The sequence below is a fragment of the Gorilla gorilla genome, chromosome 23, assembly GCF_029281585.2.
Source record: "Gorilla gorilla gorilla isolate KB3781 chromosome 23, NHGRI_mGorGor1-v2.1_pri, whole genome shotgun sequence".
NCBI lineage: Eukaryota > Metazoa > Chordata > Mammalia > Primates > Hominidae > Gorilla > Gorilla gorilla.
In genome coordinates this window covers 43,944,983-43,964,019 of record NC_086018.1, presented here as the reverse complement: position 1 = coordinate 43,964,019, position 19,037 = coordinate 43,944,983, and the positions used below count along the sequence as shown (strand labels likewise).

The 19,037-nt window shown below is 57.3% G+C and overlaps 1 protein-coding gene across 2 annotated transcripts in view; it reads left to right on the top strand.

Annotated features, from left to right (window-relative positions):
- WNT7B (Wnt family member 7B) overlaps positions 1–19,037 on the top strand; it is a 56,225-nt gene that overhangs the window by 23,060 nt on the left and 14,128 nt on the right. For both annotated transcript variants that reach the window (XM_031005637.3, XM_055374339.2), the window contains exon 2: positions 3,870–4,096. In XM_031005637.3, coding sequence (XP_030861497.1) covers positions 3,870–4,096 — 227 coding nt within the window. The remainder of the gene's footprint in view (positions 1–3,869; positions 4,097–19,037) is intronic.

Genomic DNA, 19,037 nt, shown 5'->3' with positions numbered 1-19,037 from the left:
TCCTCCACGCCGTGGCATAACCCAGTGCTTTGCTCGTTTTTATGGCCACGTAATGTTCCATTGTATAGATGGACCACATTTGGTTTATCCACTCAGCTGTTGACAGGCATTGAGTTTGTTTCCAGCGTTTGGCTATTGTGAATAGCGCTACTATGATCATTTGTGTACAAACTTTAGTCTAAACGCCTGTCTTCAGTTTATTTGAATCTATACCAAGGGGTGGAATCGCTGGGTGACTCCAGGTTGAACTTATTGAGGAACTGCCAAACCATTGTCTACAGTGGCTATACCATTGTATGCTCCTATCGTCAATGTGTGAGGGTTTCAATTTCTCCACATCCTTGGCAACACTTGTTCTTTTCTTTCTTCTTCTTCTTTTTTTTTTTTTTAAATCATAGCCATCCTAGTGGGTGTGAGGTGGCATCTCATTTTGGTTTTGGTTTGCCCTTCCCCAGTGATTACTGAGGTTGAGCGTCTTCTCCAGAGCTTGTTGGTGGTGCGTATATCTTCTTTGGAGAAATGTCTACAAGCGCTTTGCTCATTGTAACACTGGGTTGTTTGTCTTTTTGTTGTTGAGTTGTAGTTCTTTCAGATGTGGTTCTTAAGTACTGACTTGTTCATTTACTCATTTATCTATTCCACAAACACTCGGGATGGCCACACCCGGCAGCCCGGAGACCTGGCCGAGCGCAGACTTGACACTGTCCTGGAGGGGCCCACCGTCTGCTGGGGAAGCGGGGCATGGACACGGTGGCTGTGAGGGGAAGCTGGGGACATGGTGACTGTGAGGGGAAGCGGGGCATGGACATGGTGACTGTGAGAGGAAGCCAAGGACACGGTGACTGTGAGGGGAAGCCGAGGACACGGCGACTGTGAGGGGAAGCCGGGCACGGACACAGTGACTGTGAGACTGCAGAATGAGCTCTACACCCGCAAAACCAGTGCCCACCGCGCTCCCCCTCAGTGCCAGGGAATCAGGAGCTTGAGCACAGTGGGGCTTTCACCTGGGCCCTGAAAGGGAAATGGAATATGTCAGACAGAAAAACGGAGAAGGGGCAGCAGCCAGGGGAGGGACCAGCAGACACAGCTGGGAGGCGGGGTCTTCGGAGGCCAGACCCCACGAGGCCTCTAGTTCCAGGCACAGGGGCTGGGACGGTCCCCTGGGCAATGGAGAGCTATGGATGGGCTTTGAGCAGATGGACTTGGTCAGATCCGGGTGCTGGCAGGGCCGGTGGTGGACAGCTGGCTGGTGGCGGGAGGCCAGGGCTTTGGCCATGGCAGTGATCCATTGCCGCCCCCAGGGTCCACACTAAGTCCCATCAGGGTCCCCCCAGCAAGGGCAGCTACTGCAGATAATGGGGGTTTCTTGGCCCTGAGCCTGCTGGGAAAATTTGGGACTGGAGAGTGTCCCTCAGGCCGGGACTGAGGCGGGCTCTGCCCCACGGCAAACAGGGTGCCCGGCAGGGTTCCCATCCATCTCATTTCCCCAGCTCGGTTTTCCGAGGATCTACAATTACTTTGGGCTGAATTCCCCAGATTCCAGCCCGCTCCCAGCCCCACCCATCCAGATGCTCTTCCTCCATGCCAGCCTGGGGCTTTTCTGCCCATTGTGCCCGTGGGAGACCCAGGGAGGTCTTGGCCAGATTAGTGGGCGGGCCGGGCGGGCCTCGGGGATTGAGTGTCGCCCTGGCAGCCCGGCTGCAGCACGTGCTGTGGGCTCAGGCCGCACGGGGACTTTCCAGCTGGCTGTGGGTGCTCGGCCGCCCTGGAAAATCACTGACTTGTTTCCCTCAAGAAAAGGGCGGGCGGGCAGTAGGTAGAAGAAGGGTCCCCAGCACCCTAGGGGCCCAGGGCCATGGGCATCAGCTTCGGGGAGCCCCCGGCGGTCCCCCCAACTCCCCCATCTCGCCCCCTCACTAAACAGGCCTGATCTGTTGTTTTGAAGCCAAGCGCTGTGCTGAAACCCAGTGTTGTCTGCAGGTCTGCCTGAAACCAGCCGCCCCTCCTTCCAGCTCACTGCCCCTTCCATGGGTGCTTAAAGCCAGATGACTGGGGCAGCCGCTGTGGAGGGCAGTCCGGCAAGTCCTCAGAAAGCGAAGGGACCACCTGACCCAGCAACTCGTAGGTCCATGCCCCAGAGACTGAAAACAGGCTCAAACAGAAACTTACCCGCACGTTCATGGCGGCATCACTCACAGTAGTCCAAAGGTGGAAACAGCCGAAACGCCCAGCCACGAATGGATACACAAAATATGGTCTGTCCACACAATGGAATATCACTCAACCTTACACACGCATGAAGCACTGACCTGTGACCATGTGGATGACCCTTGAAAAAGCGACGCTAAGTGAAAGAAGCCAGACGCCAAAGGTCACATGATGAATGGTTCCATCCATAGGAAACGTCCAGAATGGGCAAATCCATGGGAACAGAAAGCAGACTGGTGGTTGCTGGGTCGGGGAGGGGAGAACGGGGAGTGACTGATGGGTACAGTTTCCTTCTGGGGTGGCAGAAATATCTGGGAACCTGACGGTGCTGGAGGTTGCACAACACCGAATGTATTAAATGCCACAGAACTGTACACTTCAAAATGGTTCATTTTATGTTATGGGAATTTCATCTCATTAAAAAAAAACACACAAGGCTGGGTGCAGTGGCTTGCACCTGTAATCCCAGCATTTTGGGAGGCCGAGGCGGGCAGATGACCTGAGGTCAGGAGTTCGAGACCAGCCTGGCCAACACAGTGAAATCCTGTCTCTACTAAAAATACAAAAATTAGCCGGGTGTGGTGGTGGGCAACTGTAGTACAGCTACTCGGGAGGCTAAGGCAAAAGGATGGCTTGAACCCGGAATGTGGAGGTTGCAGTGAGCTGAGATCACACCACTGCACTCCAGCCTGAGCGACAGAGTGAGACTCCGAAACTCTGTCTCAAAACAAACAAACAAATGAACAAATGACAATCCTGCTGATATCACTTGAAGTAGAGTGAGCGTGACCTGCGGGTTCCTGTCTAGGGCTTCAGGTCCTGAGAGTTGCTAGGAGATTAATGACAAAGTTCCCCTCAGTGGACCACTGCGAGGCTGCAGTATTGCAATAAGGCCCCTGCCAAGCCCAGCACACAGTAGGTGCTCAATTTGCTGCAGGCCTAATTTCTTCCTCTGTGTGCACCCAGTCACCCTGACAGAGAAAACAGCAACAGCCACCATTCCCGGTGCGGGCTTTCTCCCTGTGGTCGTCTGAGCCTTTGGTTGGGTGGTGGGGGATGGGTGTTTTATGCCCCCATTTCATGGGTGTGGAAACTGAGGCTCAGACAGGGAGTGCCTTCTCAAAGTTACACACAGGTTGGAGCTGGAGTCAGTACCGGATGGGCTTGGCTGCCGGCCTTTTCGGCAGCCTGCCTGGCCCAGGTACCACGGAGGGGCCATCGGGGAATTTATAAATGAGGGGAAAGCCCCATTGGTCGGGGAGTTGGGGTCTGCCGCTTAGAGACAGCGCAGACAGTCCCGAGTTGGCGGCTGCCACATCCCAAGCATGATGCTGTCTGATCTGAAGGGCTGTGTATCTGACTCAGTGGCCTGGAGAGCTGTGGGACTTGCAGTTGCGTGATTCTCCATTCTGAGGCTCAGAGGCCTGGGTGTGTGTGGCTGGGGTCACGCGTGTGAGTTGGAGTGACTGGTGTGGTCTCCTGGGGTCACACATGTGAGTTGATGGGAAACAGCCCCTTGAGGGCAGGGATCTGCTTGTGCCCTGGTGGGCGGAGCTAGTGCAGGGCTTGTGACTGAGAGGCTGAGTGGGGGAAAAGTGTTGGGGGTGAGGAGGGGCGCTGGCCGCCGCCGTCTCACGGCCTCTGTCTCCTCCCCTCCACAGAGCACTGTCATCCGTGGTGGCCCTGGGAGCCAACATCATCTGCAACAAGATTCCTGGCCTAGCCCCGCGGCAGCGTGCCATCTGCCAGAGCCGGCCCGATGCCATCATTGTGATTGGGGAGGGGGCGCAGATGGGCATCAACGAGTGCCAGTACCAGTTCCGCTTCGGACGCTGGAACTGCTCTGCCCTCGGCGAGAAGACTGTCTTCGGGCAAGAGCTCCGAGTAGGTAAGGGCGCCTCTGGGCTCAAGGGGCCCAGCCATTGTGGCCAGGGGCAGTAGGCCAGGCCACCCACTGAAGGCCAGCCCAGGCCGCTGTTCCGCACACATCTCCTGGGGGGCCGATTTCTTTGCCTTCCTGTGAGCCCTTCTGCGTGCCTGGCCTGGCCCTAGGCGGCACCGCTGCTTCTGGAGCAGGGGAGGCCTCAATGGGAGCCAGGCTGTGCGCAGATGAGGGTCCTTGCTCGGGGCTGGAGGACATCGTCGTGACGTGGCCGTGGGCCCTTGGGCCTGTAGGCTGGCGGCGCGGTGGTGCTAGCGGTGCCGTGCAGTGGTTGGGGCCCATTCTGTCGCTGCCTAGCAGCCGTGTAGAGGGAGGCACGTTGCCTCTTCTGGCAGAACCTCCATTCCTGTATCTGGAGAGCAGGGAATAGTAACACTTACTGCAGGGGGTAGTTGGGGCACAGGAAGTGCTGTGTGAATGTCGTGGATTCCGAGAGTGGAGCTGGGTAGAGGGAGCCAAGTGAACTGTGCGGGGTGCTCCAGCATGACACGTGGAGCACGGGGAATCCAATGGCCGGAGGGCAGGGTGGGTGGGTGGGTGTGGGGAGTGGTTTGATGGACACCAAGCAATCACCGAAACCTGCCAGGTGGGCTGGCAAGATCCCTGCTGCCTGTGCACAGCCCCTGAGGCCACAACCCCTCCCTGTCCTCACAGCCTTGGGGGTAAGGCTTCATCATGCCCATTTTACAGACAAGGAGACTGAGGCCCAGAGAGGGGCTTTAAAAAGTGACTTTTGGGCCGGACCTGGTGGCTCATGCCTGTAATCCCAGCACTTTGGGAGGCCGAGGGGGGTGGATCACCTGAGGTCAAGAGATCGAGACCATCCTGGCCAACATGGTGAAACCCCGTCTCTACTAAAAATACAAAAATTAGCCAGACAATCCCAGCTACTTGGGAGGCTGAAGGAGGAGAATTGCTTGAATCCGGGAGGCGGAGGGAGGTTGCAGTGAGCCGAGATGGCACCACTGTACTCCAGTCTGGGTGAAAGAGCAAGACTCTGTCTCAGGAAAAAAAAAAAAAAAAAAAAAAAAAAGGGCTCTTTGGAGCCTGACCTGGGTTTGAATCCAGCTGTGTGTCCTTGAACACGTCACTCGGGGCTGCTCAGGGCCTCAGCTTCCCCACTGGTGACGTGAGCTCCGAGCCAGTAGGCCCTCATGTGGGTCCCCATGGCTCTCCCAGGTGCTCAGTAAACTGCTGTTGTGTGCATGGGAGTGGGGCTAGTGATGTACCCTGCCCTCCAGGCTGTGGCAAGAGGCAGAGGAGGGGGGGGATAACTGGCACAGTGCCAGGCTTGCAGGGGTGCCCAGCCCATGGGCATAACATGTCCTTCTGATCCTGGAGCCGAGCAGAGCCGCAGCTGCCGGGACACAGGCCAGAGCTAGGTTCTGCAGGGCTTGGAACGCTGGTGTGGGGCTGGGGGTGGCGCAGGGGAAAAGCCCCTGGGGCCCCCTTTGTGGTGAGCAGCCTGTGGGTGGCGCCTGGCACAGCAAGGAGGGTGGCACCGCCCGCTCCCTGGGGCCCCACCACCCAAGTGCAGTTCCCTCCCTCCAGGTGCCAGCTGTGGCAGGCAGGGCTGCCCATCCACCCCAGTGGGGAGGGCGTCGGCACGAGTGCTCACTCATGCCAGGGCCCATCTGCCTGCCTGGCCCCTCAGCGCTGAGCTGGCGGGCTCAGAGGCAGCTGTGGGTGCCCCTGCCTCCCGGCCGAGCCCCCGGGGAGTTGTGGTGGAGCTGAGCGTCAATCAGGTGTCCCTCGCCGTTCCTGCTAATCCTTGCTGCCTCGCTGCGCCAGGAGAGGGGCAGACGTGGAAATCGTCCTGCTGCTCGACAGAGGGCTGGGAGCTTGGACTTTATTTGGGACCATGAGACACGGGGTGAGGGACATGTGGGCCACCCTGGGCATCACTGTGGGGTCCCCGAGCTCGCCTGGGGATCAGGCTGTGTGGCCATATGGCTGTGTGTCCTGTCCTGTTCCTTGATCCTGGAAGCACTGCATCCGGTCTCAGTCTCTTGTGCTAGGGAGCCCACCTAAGACACCCCTGTTGCTTTCCCGAGCGTTTCAGAAGCAAACATTTTGGCAGAGCTGTCCACACCCACCATCCTCACCTCACACCCTTGATCGCCCCTACTGCTCTTGGTCTGGGCCGCTTGTGACCTTCCTGGTGTCAACTGTTCCCCTTCTTCCCTGGCTTCTGGGCCCCAGCTTGTAGCCTGGACTTCTCTGCCCAGTCCCAGCTGGGAAGTGGCAGCTCCTCCAGGTGCACCTTGGCCCCCTCGCCCCGCTCTGCCCTATCGGCCGCAGGCTCACTCCTGCTCACGGCTTCCATTCCCTGCGACCCATGCGAACCTCTGGCCTGACACACTCAGCACCCTGTTACTTAAATCTCCTGTCCCCATCTTTCTCCCGGCCAGTTGTCTCAGCAGAAACCTGGTATCATTTCCCCATACACCTCAGGGCTCTGCCCTATGGCTGCAGCATGGTCTACTTTTCTGGCCCTCCCCTGGCAGCTGTCACTGCCTCCTGCCCACACCAGCCCTAGTTGCTGAGTTAAACAGAAGCTCTTCCTCCAAAACCTGCAGTAGCTCCTTATGGCCTCAGGATAAAGTGAACTTCTTAGCCTGGAATCTCAGTAGCTGCCTCCCATATTCACCCTGGTTCCCCACATCCCTTCTGAGAACCAGAGCTTCAGGCATATCTGACTCCTCTCTCCTCCCCAAGCATGCCAGGCCCCGTTCCCCTTCCAGGGCTCAGCTGCGGGGAGTCATGAGCAGGAAGAGGGGCTGATCAGGGAGGCCAGCCATGTCCGAGGCCACCTAGGTGCCCTGGCATGGGCTGGGAGCTGGGCCATAGGTTGGCAGGCTGCCAGGAGACTCGTGGGAACAGCCACTCAAGCAGTGCCAATTAATGATTGGCCCTGAGAAGGGGTTTGGCCTGTGTGGGTGGGACAGCCCCTTTCAGGCCTTGACCTTGGGCTGTGCCTAAATCTCGAGGGCTGAAAGGGTACCCCTTAAAAGGGCAAATCAATCCCCTGTGCAAAGTTCCAATCCCTTTTCCATCACCTGGTGTGGGTGCTTGTATGCCTCTGGGGATGGGGCGCTCACTTCTCCCCATTAGACAGATGTTTCTTCTAAGGACCCTGTGCTGGCAGGGCCCCTAGGTTCCGGTTGCTCTGCTCGCCTCAGAGGGTCAAGGCTCACACTAGGCCCCCCTCCACTGCTGTGGTCCCCCTTGTGCCTGGAGGCCTCCTGAGCCCATCCCAGGCCTATTCCTCATGTGTCGAGAGAGGCTTGTCTCTTGTCTCTTCTGTTGACTGGAAATGAGCTTAGAGGTGACTGTCCCCAGCTGAGCAGTCTTCTGCCACGGTGGGGGGAGGAGAACGAAGGGGCAGCGTGAGCATCAGGAGAACCTCGTATCCCAGGAAAGTCTGTTGGAAACCTGGGGCCCCCCAGCAAGGCAGGGAGTTTCAACCAGGCACTATCATCGAATCAGGGATGTCAGCAAGGGCTTCCCGGAGGAGGTGACCCAGGCCAGACTGGAGGTGAGCGCAAGGAAGGGGGTGCCAGGTGGACGGAACAGCATCTGCTGAGGCTCTGGGGCCAGAAAGCCGAGAGCACTTTTGCAGGAATGACAGGAGCTTCCAGGGCTAACAGGAGAGGCTGGAGGGTGAGGGCAGGGCTGGAGCACCAGTGAAGCTCTGGAGGGCCCAGAAGGCATAGATTCTGAGCAGGTGAGGGCTTCCCTCTGCAGGCAGCTTCTTTCCAACCACTGCGCCGCCCCCATCCCCCTAGAGCCCAGAGTCCCCCAGGACCACGGGCCTCGGCCTGGGGCAGCGACTGCGTGCTCTCGGGCCCCGTAGCCCCACCCTTGAGCTGCCAGGGAACGCTGAGTCCTGCCCATCATGTGCTAGCCTCAGACATGACCAGGCATAGGGACTGCCCCTAATCCATGCTCACGTGAGCGGCCCGGGACACCAGCACAGCTGTCACCCGCTCCTGTTTGCTTTGGGGGCGAGCTCTGCGTGGGGAGTGTCTTCCTGGGCTGCACACAGCAGGGACTCAGCAAGGGCTGTCGGCTGCTGGACAGCCTGAGGGGCCAAGGGACCCATCTCGGGGTATCTGAGAGGCCAGGGGTCGTGTGGTGAGAGGGTGACTCCCAGGCCAGGTGCACCTACCGCCCTGCGGGGCTTTGCAGGCCAGGCCCAGTGACCCCCAGCAGGGACGAGGTCTCGAGGGCTGGATTCTTCACTTGTTCACTCTGGTGGCCCCAAGCCACCTCTGGCAGGGAAGTGTTTGTAATATGGTATGGACCAACCGACATGTGCCGTAAGTGTAAGATATGCATGGATTTTGAAGACTCAAACCCCCAAAGCAAATACAGTATCTCTTGAATAACTCTTCTACTGATTACATATTGAGATGGTAAGATTTTGGATATATTGGCTAAATAAAATATACTATCAAAATTAAGTTCACCAGCCAGGCATGGTGGCTCACACTTGTAATTCCAGCACTTTGGGAAGCTGAGGCGGGTGGATCACTTGAAGTCAGGAGTTTGAGACCAGCCTAACATGGTGAAGCCCCATCTCTACTAAAAATTCAAAATTAGCTGAGTGTGGTGGCACATGCCTGTACTCCCAGCTACTCAGGAGGCTGAGGCAGGAGAATCACTTGAACCCGGGTGGTGGAGGTTGCAGTGAACCAAGATCAGCCTGGGCAACAAGAGTGAATCTCCGTCTCAAAAAAAAAAATTAAGTTCACCAAAATTATTTTCACTTTTCTTAATGTGGCTACTAGAAAATTTCAGCGGACACCTGCGGCTCGCCTGAACCTTCCGTTGAGCGGTGCTGCACCCATAGGGGACAGGAGGGGGTGGCCCAAAGTCATCTGGTCAGGGGCAGACGGGACATTTGAACCTGGATCTGACTGTCACTCCCAGGACACTGTCCTCCAGTGTGGGGTGGGGCAGTCTGAGGGCACAGGGTCACTGAGCAGCCGTTTTCGGAGGACAGTCAGCGCGGGGGTGGGAGGGCAGCCACCTTCATCAGGCCTGGTTGTTCATCAGCCTGCATTCATTGAGTGCCTGCTGTATGCCAGGCCAGGGCTTGCACCCAGGACACGATGGGTGAGCACAGGCCAATGGGGCCAGGCCGGGAGGCAATGCCTGCTGGGCCCAGTCTGGTGCTGGCCACACCTTGGTGGTCTGCAGGCCCCGGGCTGACGACCCTGGTCACTCCCCACCTCCACCCTCATCTCAGGGGCCCAGCCCAAGGCAGCTCAACAGACATTTCTGAGGCTCAGGGGCCAGGCAGCCAGGACTGTATGGACAACTGGGGCCTTGAAGGTCAGGGTCAGAAAGACTTTCCTAGCGGCGAAGCTGCCCAAGCCCACTCCTGGCTCAGGGTGGGATGAGGCCGGGGCTGCCCCTCCCCGGGAAGGCAGCTCACAGGCTCCTGGGAGGACGGAGCCTGAGGGGCTATGGCAGTGGCAGGCCTGTGGCCCTTCCTGGGGGTGGCATGGAGGCCCTGTGGGCTAGGCGGCTGCTGGTCCTCCAGTCCCAATCCTTCCACATGGCCCCTCCAAGGCCACCTGGAACTCATCCAAGTTGGGAATTTTCCATCCTCTCAGGCAGGGCCCTGACAGACGGACAAGAGTGGAGTGGGGATGGAGTCTGGCTGCAGAGAGGCCATGGCCAAGGACACAGGCCCTAACTGCCGAGGTCCCACTGTGTGACCCTGGGTGCAGCCTGATGCCCTGGGGACCTTGATGCCCCGGGGACCTTGATGCCCCACCTGCCTCATGAGGGGCCGAGGCAGGGGCTGGGACTCTGCCAGGATTTGGGGTTTCTCCTCAGAATGGGGACATGGAGGTCCCCGCAGAGCTTCCCACGTGGGTTCCGTGGGCAAAGGCTCCAGAGCCCTGGGCCACTGAGGCAGGACACAGACCTCAGGGTGGGTAGGGCCCCTTCCTCGGCCTCACAGAGGCACAGCAGCCCGGCCCTCAGCCATTACTCAGCCCAACTCCTGCCGCCTTTTCGGGAGGGTCGTTTCTTTCATGGCGGTAGCCCCCGCCTGGGCTGGGCCCTGTCACATGACCGCCTCAGGTCCTGTTGTCCACACGTCACAGATGGGGAGACTGAGGCTCCCAAGGAGACCATGTGACTCACCCAAGGCCATGTGGTCCCCAAGGGCCAGAGAAGCCCGCAGGCTCTCAGGGAACTGCCCGCCAGGATCCAGGTGCTGAGAGGCCCTGGGGCAGCCCCGGGGAGGAAGGGGTCTCTGTGCCACCTCACACAGGCAGTTGCTGGCTTTGCCAGAGCACTCCCGAGGGCAGGCCACCCTGGGCTGGACACAGGAGGGGCCTCCTGGGCTCCCCCAGCACCTCAGGGCTGGGGAAAAGCTCCCGGAAGGCCAGGTCCTTCCCACTCGGAGCCTGCTGTCCCCACCTGGGGGGCTGCCGCTTGGCGTGTGAGGGCCTCCGCTGGGTCGGAACAAAGGCTTCAGGCGCACGGGCGTTGGCGTGTTTGGACCTGGCATGACTTTTTCCAATGATCTGTTTATGACAACGGCAGGGAAGAGCTTAGTGTGGAGACGCTGACTCAGCCCGAGCCTGGGCGGGGGCCGGGTGGGGCTGGAGAGAGACAGAGGGACAGAGAGGGACCAAGGGACCCAGAGGGAGAGGGAGAAACAGAGGGGGAAGGACAGAGACGTGTGGAGAGACATACAGCAGTACACCTGGCACACACACACATGCACACACATAAACACATGCACACACATGCACACTGCACACATACATGCCTACACACATGTGCACACGTGCACACTGCACACACATGCGCACACACACACACATACATGCACACACACACACGCAGCACCCACTCAGGCTGCACCCAGGCCAGGACCATGAGGCCCAGGGTCCAGGCCTGCTCGGAGATGGGTAATGTTAATAAAAGCGGCCCAGATGCATCCAGCACTTTTATGTTCCTACCCGTCCTGAGCCCTCCACTGCCTCAACTCATCCATGTAGGACCCCATGAGGTGCGTGCTGCTATCACCTTCAGGTAAGCCGCAGAATTAGGTGCAGGGTGTGAGGCATCCTGTCCAGCCCTCCCTGGCCAGAGTGCACCTTGGCCCTGGCTGGTCCAGGTCAGGATTGCAGCAGGGCCAGGCAGGCGAGGGCTCTGGGCTTCTGATCCTTCAACTGCACAAGCAGGGATTGGGGCCAAGCTGTGGCCTGGAGGCTTCTCTGCCCGTGCCTTGGTCTCTGCCTCCACCCCGATGTCCCCAGCCTGAGCTCTGTGTGTGTCAGGGATGCAGATCCCAGACTAGCTCAGGCAGTGAGTTGTCCCCCTGTGACTGAGCCCTGGCTAGGGTCAAAGGGCAGGCTGGGGCGTGGACAGCCACAGGGGGCCACTGTGGGGCCCCACCTGGGCCCTGAGCTTCTCTTCCAGCTTCTGTGCCCAACAGCCACTTTGAGTCCTGTCTAGACCAAGGCCCCCAGCCTGGACACGGGTGCCACACCAGCTGGGCCGGGTAACACCAGGAGCTGCGGATGTGGCCCAGGGGTGTCTCCTCACCTCCCTTGGTCTCAATCTCTACACCACTAAACTGGAGGGGGGGGACAGTACTCCCCCATCCAGCTCTAGGCTGTGAAGAGCCTGAGAATCAGGTGGGGTAGGGGGCAGACGGGGGCTCAGAAAACCAAGGAGCTCCCCAGCCAGCCGTGTCCCAGGGACCCCTCCCCAGCCAGGCCTCAGGGACCCCACCCCACCCTGCATCCCTACCCTACCTCAGCCCCAGCAGTCCTCCCCTGACCTATTCTTCAGGAAAGTCTATCTCACAAAAGCTCCCCTGCTTAAGGGATCTTAAAGAACCCACGACACCAGGCCTCATCCCATGGCAATGGGGAAGCTGAGGCTCGAGGAGTGAGGACCTTGGCCAGGGTCACGGAGTACAAGCCCCAGTTCCATGGGGGGTTGGCCCCGGGAGGTGGGGGCTGGGCAATGCTGGGACATCTTCGCGGGGCCAGGCTTGAGTTCCCACCTGCCCCTCGCCTCTCTCCTGCCATCCCTGGGCACCTTAAGCCACCCGTGGCTGAGGCAACTCTTTCCACTTGATCCTGTCCAGCTTCCTGGTAACAGCCCCCCACCAGCTGCCCTCACTGCATTGGGGTCCTCACTGCAGAAGAGTCTGCACTCTTTTTTTTTTTTTTTTTTTTTTTTGGAGACAAAGGCTGGAGTGTCACCCAGGCTGGAGTGCACTGACGCGATCTCAGCTCACTGCAACCTTCACCTCCTGGGTTCAAGTGATTCTGCTGGCTCAGCTTCCCGAGTAGCTGGGATTACAGGCCCCTGCCACCACACCAGACTAATTTTTGTATTTTTAGTATAGACGGGGTTTCGCCATGTTGGCCAGGCTGGTCTCAAACCCCTGATCTCAGGTGATCCGCCCGCCTTAGCCTCCCAAGGTGCCGGGATTACAGGCGTGAGCCACTGCGCCTGGCCCTTCTGCACTCTTTCTTCCCTAAACCCCTCACCCGATCCACTTGCTAATCCCGTTAGCTCTATCCTGAGACTCTGAGACCTGGCCGCTTTTCACCTCCTCTACCTGGCGGGTCATCAGCATTTCTTACCCAAACCCTTGCATAGGCCTCCCGGTGGGTGGGGTGGAGGGTCCCTTTCAATGTAAGTCAAAGTGACACCTTCCAGGGGCTTCCATCTTTTCAGAACAAAGTCCAAGGTCTTCTCCGAGGGCAACATGGTACAGCCCCCAAGGGCCGTCCCCGACTTCATCATCACTGATCTCTGCTGGGACAAACCACTCATGCTCAGCTCATTCTCACCTCAGAGTCTTTGCATTGCTGTTCCCTCTGCCTGGAGCACTGTTCCCTGAACCTCTGTGTTCCTCACCTCTCCCATCCTTTGGGACCCACCTTCAGCATCCCTTCCTGAGAGGAGCCCTCATTGGCCACCCTGCACCCCAGTCCCTCCAGCCACCCTACCCTGCCGGCTCCTCTGTGGCTCTGACCCCTGGCCTCTGGCGGCACCGTCTGTGAGCCGCTCCCAGCCTGTCTGCTCCCCAGGTTCAGTGTGTTGGTTCTGCCCTGCTGTGTGCTCGGCCTTGCACTTGACCTTGGGCAACTACTTGATGGATGGGAGGCTGAGAGCCTCACCCCTGGGATTCTGGGAGGTCCGGCCAGGAGGGAGGCTGTAGTTGGTGCCGGGGACACACAGGTGGCAATAACGTGAGTGTTACAGGCAGTGTCGTGTGTGTGTAGAGTGTCAAGAGGCTGACACAGGCAAGCGTGGCGCCAGGTCAGTGAGGCACAAGGCAGACTTTGCAGCTTTCCCTGTCCCAGTGGGTGTGGAGTGGGCTGAGCACAAACTCTGGGGTCCCGGTCAGATCCCGGCTCGGTGTCTCGCATGCTGTGTCACCTTGGGCCAGTCACCTGCCTCTCCTGAGCCCAGTGTCCTAATTGTGAAGTGGGGGGGTCTTAGTTCATACCCATGGGGCCTCAGGGAGGGTTTAAATTGAGTGGGACATGGGTATGAAACCCTCTGAAAGCCATCCATTGGCCCTATGTGTCCATCACAGCTTCAGTGAGATCTAATCCACATACTTCACAATTCATCCATTTAATGTGTACAAGCACACGGTCTTTAGTATATCCAGAGTTGTGTAGCTGTCACTGCAGTTGATTTTAGAACATTTTCATCACCCCAGAAAGAAACCCTGTGGCTTAATCAGTCCCAGTCCTCTCGCCCCTGGCAACACTCAGGTGCTGTCTGTCTCTCCAACTCCTGCTCCTCTGGGCATTTCATAGAAATGGAATCACACTATATGTGGCCTTTGGTGTCTAGCTTCTTTCACTTGGCGTGATGTTTTGGGGTTTTTTGAGGTGGGGGTGGAGATAGGGTCTCACTTTGTTGCCCAGGCTGGAGTGCAGTGGTGCGAACATGGCTCACTGCAACCTTGACCTCCTGGGCCCAAGTGACCCTCCTGCCTCAGCCTCTTGAAGAGCACGTGCACCACCACACCTGGCTATTTGTGTGTGTGTGTGTGTGTGTGTGTGTTTGTGTGTTTGTAGAGACAGGGTTTTGCCATGTTGCCCAGGCTGGTCTGAAACTCCTGGGCTTAAGGCATCTGCCCATCTCAGCTTCCCAAAGTGTTGGGACTACAGGCGTGAGCCACTGTGCCCAGCCGATATGTTTGAGTTTTATCCACACTGTAGCATGTGTCAATACTTCATTCCTTTTTAAGGCTGAGTAATATTCTGCCGTATGGATAGAACACATTTTCCTTATCCTTTCATCCACTGATGGACATCTGGGTTGTTTCTACCTTGGGCTGTTACAAAAAAGGATACTATGAATACTTCTGCACAATATGTAAGTGGGTGCCTGTTTCATTTCTCTGAAGTGTATGCATAGGAGTGGCGGTGCCGGGTCACATGGTGACCCTACATTTAAGTTTTTGAGGAGCTGCCCAACTTTGCCACAGTGGCCGCAGCATCTCACACTGCCACCAGCATACAGGGGTCCCCATTTCTCCACATCCTCACCAACACTTGGTATTGTCGGTCTTTTTTGCCTTTTATTCCTAGTGCGTGTGAAGTGGCATCTCACTGTGGGTTGGATTTGCATTTCCTTGACAGCTAATGATGCTGAGAATCTTTTGTCTGCTTATTGGATGTTTTTATACCTTCTTTGGACAAATGTCTGTTCAGGTCCTTGGCCTACTATTTTTTAGCTTTTATTTTTTGATTGAAAATTAATACGTAATATTACACATATTTATGGGGTCCATGTGATATGTTGATACATGTATACAATGTGTAACAATCAAGTCAGGGTATTTAAGATTTCCTTCCTTTAGAATATTTACCATTTCTGTGTGTTGGGAACATTTCCAGTTCTCTCTTCTGGCTGTTCTGAAATACACAACATGTTGTTGTTAACTGTAGTCACCCCACCATGCTGTCAGACACTACACCTCACTCCTTCCACCTGTGTGTATTTGTACCTCTTTTTTTTTTTTTTTTTTCAAGACAGATTCTTGCTTTGTTGCCCAGGCTAGAGTGCAGTGGTGAGATCTTGGTTCACTGCAGCCTCCCCTCTCCCCGGTTCAAGCGATTCTCCTGCCTCAGCCTCCCAAGTAGCTGGTATTACAGGCGCACACCACCACGCCTGGCTAATTTTTGTATTTGTAGTAGAGACGGGATTTCACCATGTTGGTCAGGCTGGTCTTGAACTCCTGACCTCAGGTGATCTACCCGCCTCGGCCTCCCAAAATGCTGAGATTACAGGTGTGAGCCACCACACCCAGCCATCTTTGTACCTCTTAACCCACCTTTCTTTACCCTTCAACACCCTCCCCAGCCGCTGGTGTCTGTCATTCCACTCTCTACCTCAATAACATCAACTTTTTTTAGCTCCTCCATGTGAGTGAGAACATGTGATATTTGTCTCTCTGTGCCTGGCTTCTTTTACTTCACATGATGACCTGCGTGCCACTGCAGGGATGACAGGGTTTCATTCTTTTTCATGGCTGAGTAATACTCCATTGTGTATCTATACCACCTTTTCTTTATCCATTCACCCGTTAGTCTTTGTCCTTTCTAATTGAGTTGTTAACCATTTTATTATTGAGTTGTAGAAAATGTCATCTTTTTTTTTTTTTAGACAGAGTCTCGCTCTATTGCCCAGGCTGGAGTGCAATGGCGCGGTCTTGGCTCACTGCAACTTCCACCTCCTAGGTTCAAGCGATTCTCCTACCTCAACCTCCCAAATAGCTGGGATTACAGGTCCCCGCCACCATGCCTGGCTAATTTTGTATTTTTAGTAGAGCTGGGGTTTCACCATGTTGGCCAGGCTGGGCTCGAACTCCTGACCTCAGGTGATCCACCTGCTTCAGCCTTCCAAAGTGCTGCTGGGATTATAGGCGTGAGCCGCTGTGCCCGGACAAAAATGTCATTTTTTAAAAAGAGGAGCAAGTACAGGAGGAGAATTGAACTGTGTGGGCCGGAAGCACAGACCCATGAGCACGGGTTCACATGGCCGCTGGCGGGCACTGCCTCCAAGGGTCAGCCCAGGTGTACACCCAGGGACACGTGCAGAGGTGCACACCTGCTGCCCAGGGATGCCCAAATGTGTGTCTGCCCACGAAGATCCCAAATGTGTCGTGTGTCACACCTACAGGCATGAAGCTCAGGTCAGCCTGCCCCCAGGACTGTGTGTGCCCTTCTGGCCAGATTGGAGCAATTCTCTCATTTTGCAGGTAGGGAGACAGGGACACAGAAAGGCCCCTTCACCAGTCTGAGGTCACTCAGCTGGCCAATTTCAGGGTCTGGACTTGAAGGCAGGGTGTCAGACTCTGAGCCTCCCCCTTGCTTCCAGAAGGCTCCAGGAGCATGTGTGGCCCCCAGACCTTTGCCCTCACCTCAGTCACTTGAGAACCTCATGTCCTGGATTCCCCATTTCCTGAGCTGCTGTGTGACCTTGGGGAGCATGTTGCCCATCTCTGGGCCTCAGGCTCCTTGCTGGGGATGGAGGAGCCACACTGGATGGTCCCCAAAGGCCTTCCCAGCACTGAGGCTGCAGACTCCTGGCTCTCCTCCTAGGAGGGCACCAAGTACCTCTCCCACCTCCTCCTCCATGCAGTTAATCAGGTCATTAGGAGCTCAACCATGGCTTTCTAACAAAAGTGCACCGGCCCCTGTGGACTCTAGGAAGTGGCAGGGAGCTTGAGTGGATGGCGAGGAGTGGCAGCTGTGGCTGGGAGGGTGGACTCAGCCCCCAGCTTTGCCCTGAGGAGGAGAGGGGGAAGCCTCATTCTGCCCAAGCCCTGGCTTTGTTCAGGACACACATCTGCTCTTTCTAGAAGCTGCTCACAAAGATCTGCCAGGGTCCCCACCATCCTCCTCATGGTCAGAGTGAGATGACTGTGGATGAGGGCCCAGCTCTGCCCCAGCACACCCCCCCTTCCCTGGACATCAGGGTCTGGCTGGCACTGCAGAGGCAGGGCAGGGGGCTGCGTCTCCTCCCTCTGAGCCTGTCCTGGGCCCAGCCAGGGGGTCCTTTGAGGGCTTGAGTTCAAATAACTTACGGAAAAGGGAGCAGAGCTGGGTGGCCCTTGCATGGCCAGGCAATTTCTGACCCAGCAGCCTCCATTTACCCACATGTCTCTGAGGACTCTGCTGCTCTGATACTCTGGATTTGAGGGGACAGCTGGGCAGGGCCGATGGGGCTGGCCTTGGGGAGGAGGCTGTTTCCAGCGCAGTCTGCATGGAGCACAGACAGACACCTCGGTCTGTCCTGGAGTCCTTTGCTGTGTCTGGTCCACCCATAGCCGGCCCTGGACTGCCCACCATCTTGGTGATGTGGGTACCATGCCCATTCGTCCTGTTTGCTCTCAGAGCTGGCAGCTAGGGCTTTGCAGCAAGGTGAGGATTTTGAGTTCCGTGTATCAAATGGGAGCACAGGCTCAGAGAGGGCTGGTAACTTGCCGAGGCACCAGAGATAGCCTGCACTGGAAACAGTGAATCCTGCCGCAGGGCTGGAACCTTCAGGACCATTACTCAGAAACTCACCCAGTGCTCTTGAGGGCTGTGGGGTGAGGGGTGGCCAGAATATAGTCTGCTCTGGCATTTTCTAGGGATACTGCTGGATGCTGCTGCTGGCTCTAGAATCTGGGGGTATAGACCTGTGCTTGGGTAGGCTGTGGGTCTTCAGAGAGGCCCCTAGGCCCCCCGAGACCCAAGTGTACCAGCAGGACAGCTGCCGGCCCCAAACAGAGCAGCCATGCTGCCCTCATCCAGCTTCCCCATCACCACACACATTTAGGGCAGCTGCTGAGCTCCGATGGCTGTGGTCACTGCCATGGGCCTATTGCAAATCCCTTCCCGCTTTGAAGGCTCGGTTTTCCCATCTGTGAAATGGGTCTGATCAGAATGGGGCTGTCTTGGAGATAAGGTGGTGTGGGGGAGATGCCCAGTCCGGACCTGCTCATGCATGGGATTTGGGAAACAGCGATAGGTGGGAGGTACACAAAAGAATCAGATGTGGATCCTGCCCAGCACTCCTGCAGCCTGAGGGGCACCCAGTGAGCCCAGAGGAGGGTGTGTCCACCACAGTGGGCATTCGGGGAGGAGGGAGCCTCCCTCCCTGCGTCCAGAGCCTGAGGAGTGCGTGGATAGGTGGGAGGGTGGGCAGGTATTCCAGGAAGGGAGGGGGCTGCTGTCCCCCAGGGCAGGCAGCAGGAAGCCAGCAGGTCCTTTATTCAGGAGTAGTTACTGTGCACCAGAGGTGGCTGCCCGACCTGCAGGCAGGCCATGCTGGGCTGCAGGCAGTGGTGGGCGAGGAGCGGTGGGGTCAGGCCTCTGGGGCCTTGGGGGCCAGGCCAAGGCACTGGAAGTCGTCTCAGAGGCCTTGGGGGCCACCGACAGCTGCTGAGCAAGGCACATGGGTCCAGGCTGTCTGCACCCACTGCAGAGGACCGGCTTCTAAGTCTAAGCACTGGCTTGCTGTCAGCCTGGAGGAAGCATGGCGTGTGCGCGGACTGGCAAGGTGCCCAGTCACGGCCCCAGGAGGGACTTGGGGAGGGACACGGGGGAAGCCTGCAGCCCTTCTGCCCTTCCCACTACACACCCAGGCACACCATGACAAAGCCCTCGGAGTGGGCGTCTAGGTCTGTAACATGGGGTAACGGGCCCTCCCCCGTGGGCTGTTGTGAGAATTAAACCGGACAACACAGGCAACGTGCCGGGCGCATGGGAGCCCGCAGTCCACGGCAGCGACTCTCGCCGGACCTAAGGTCGTTCTTACTGATTCTGCCAAAACTACGACTCTCTGCAGCTCACCTCCCCCTTGTCTCCATGACGAGAGACCA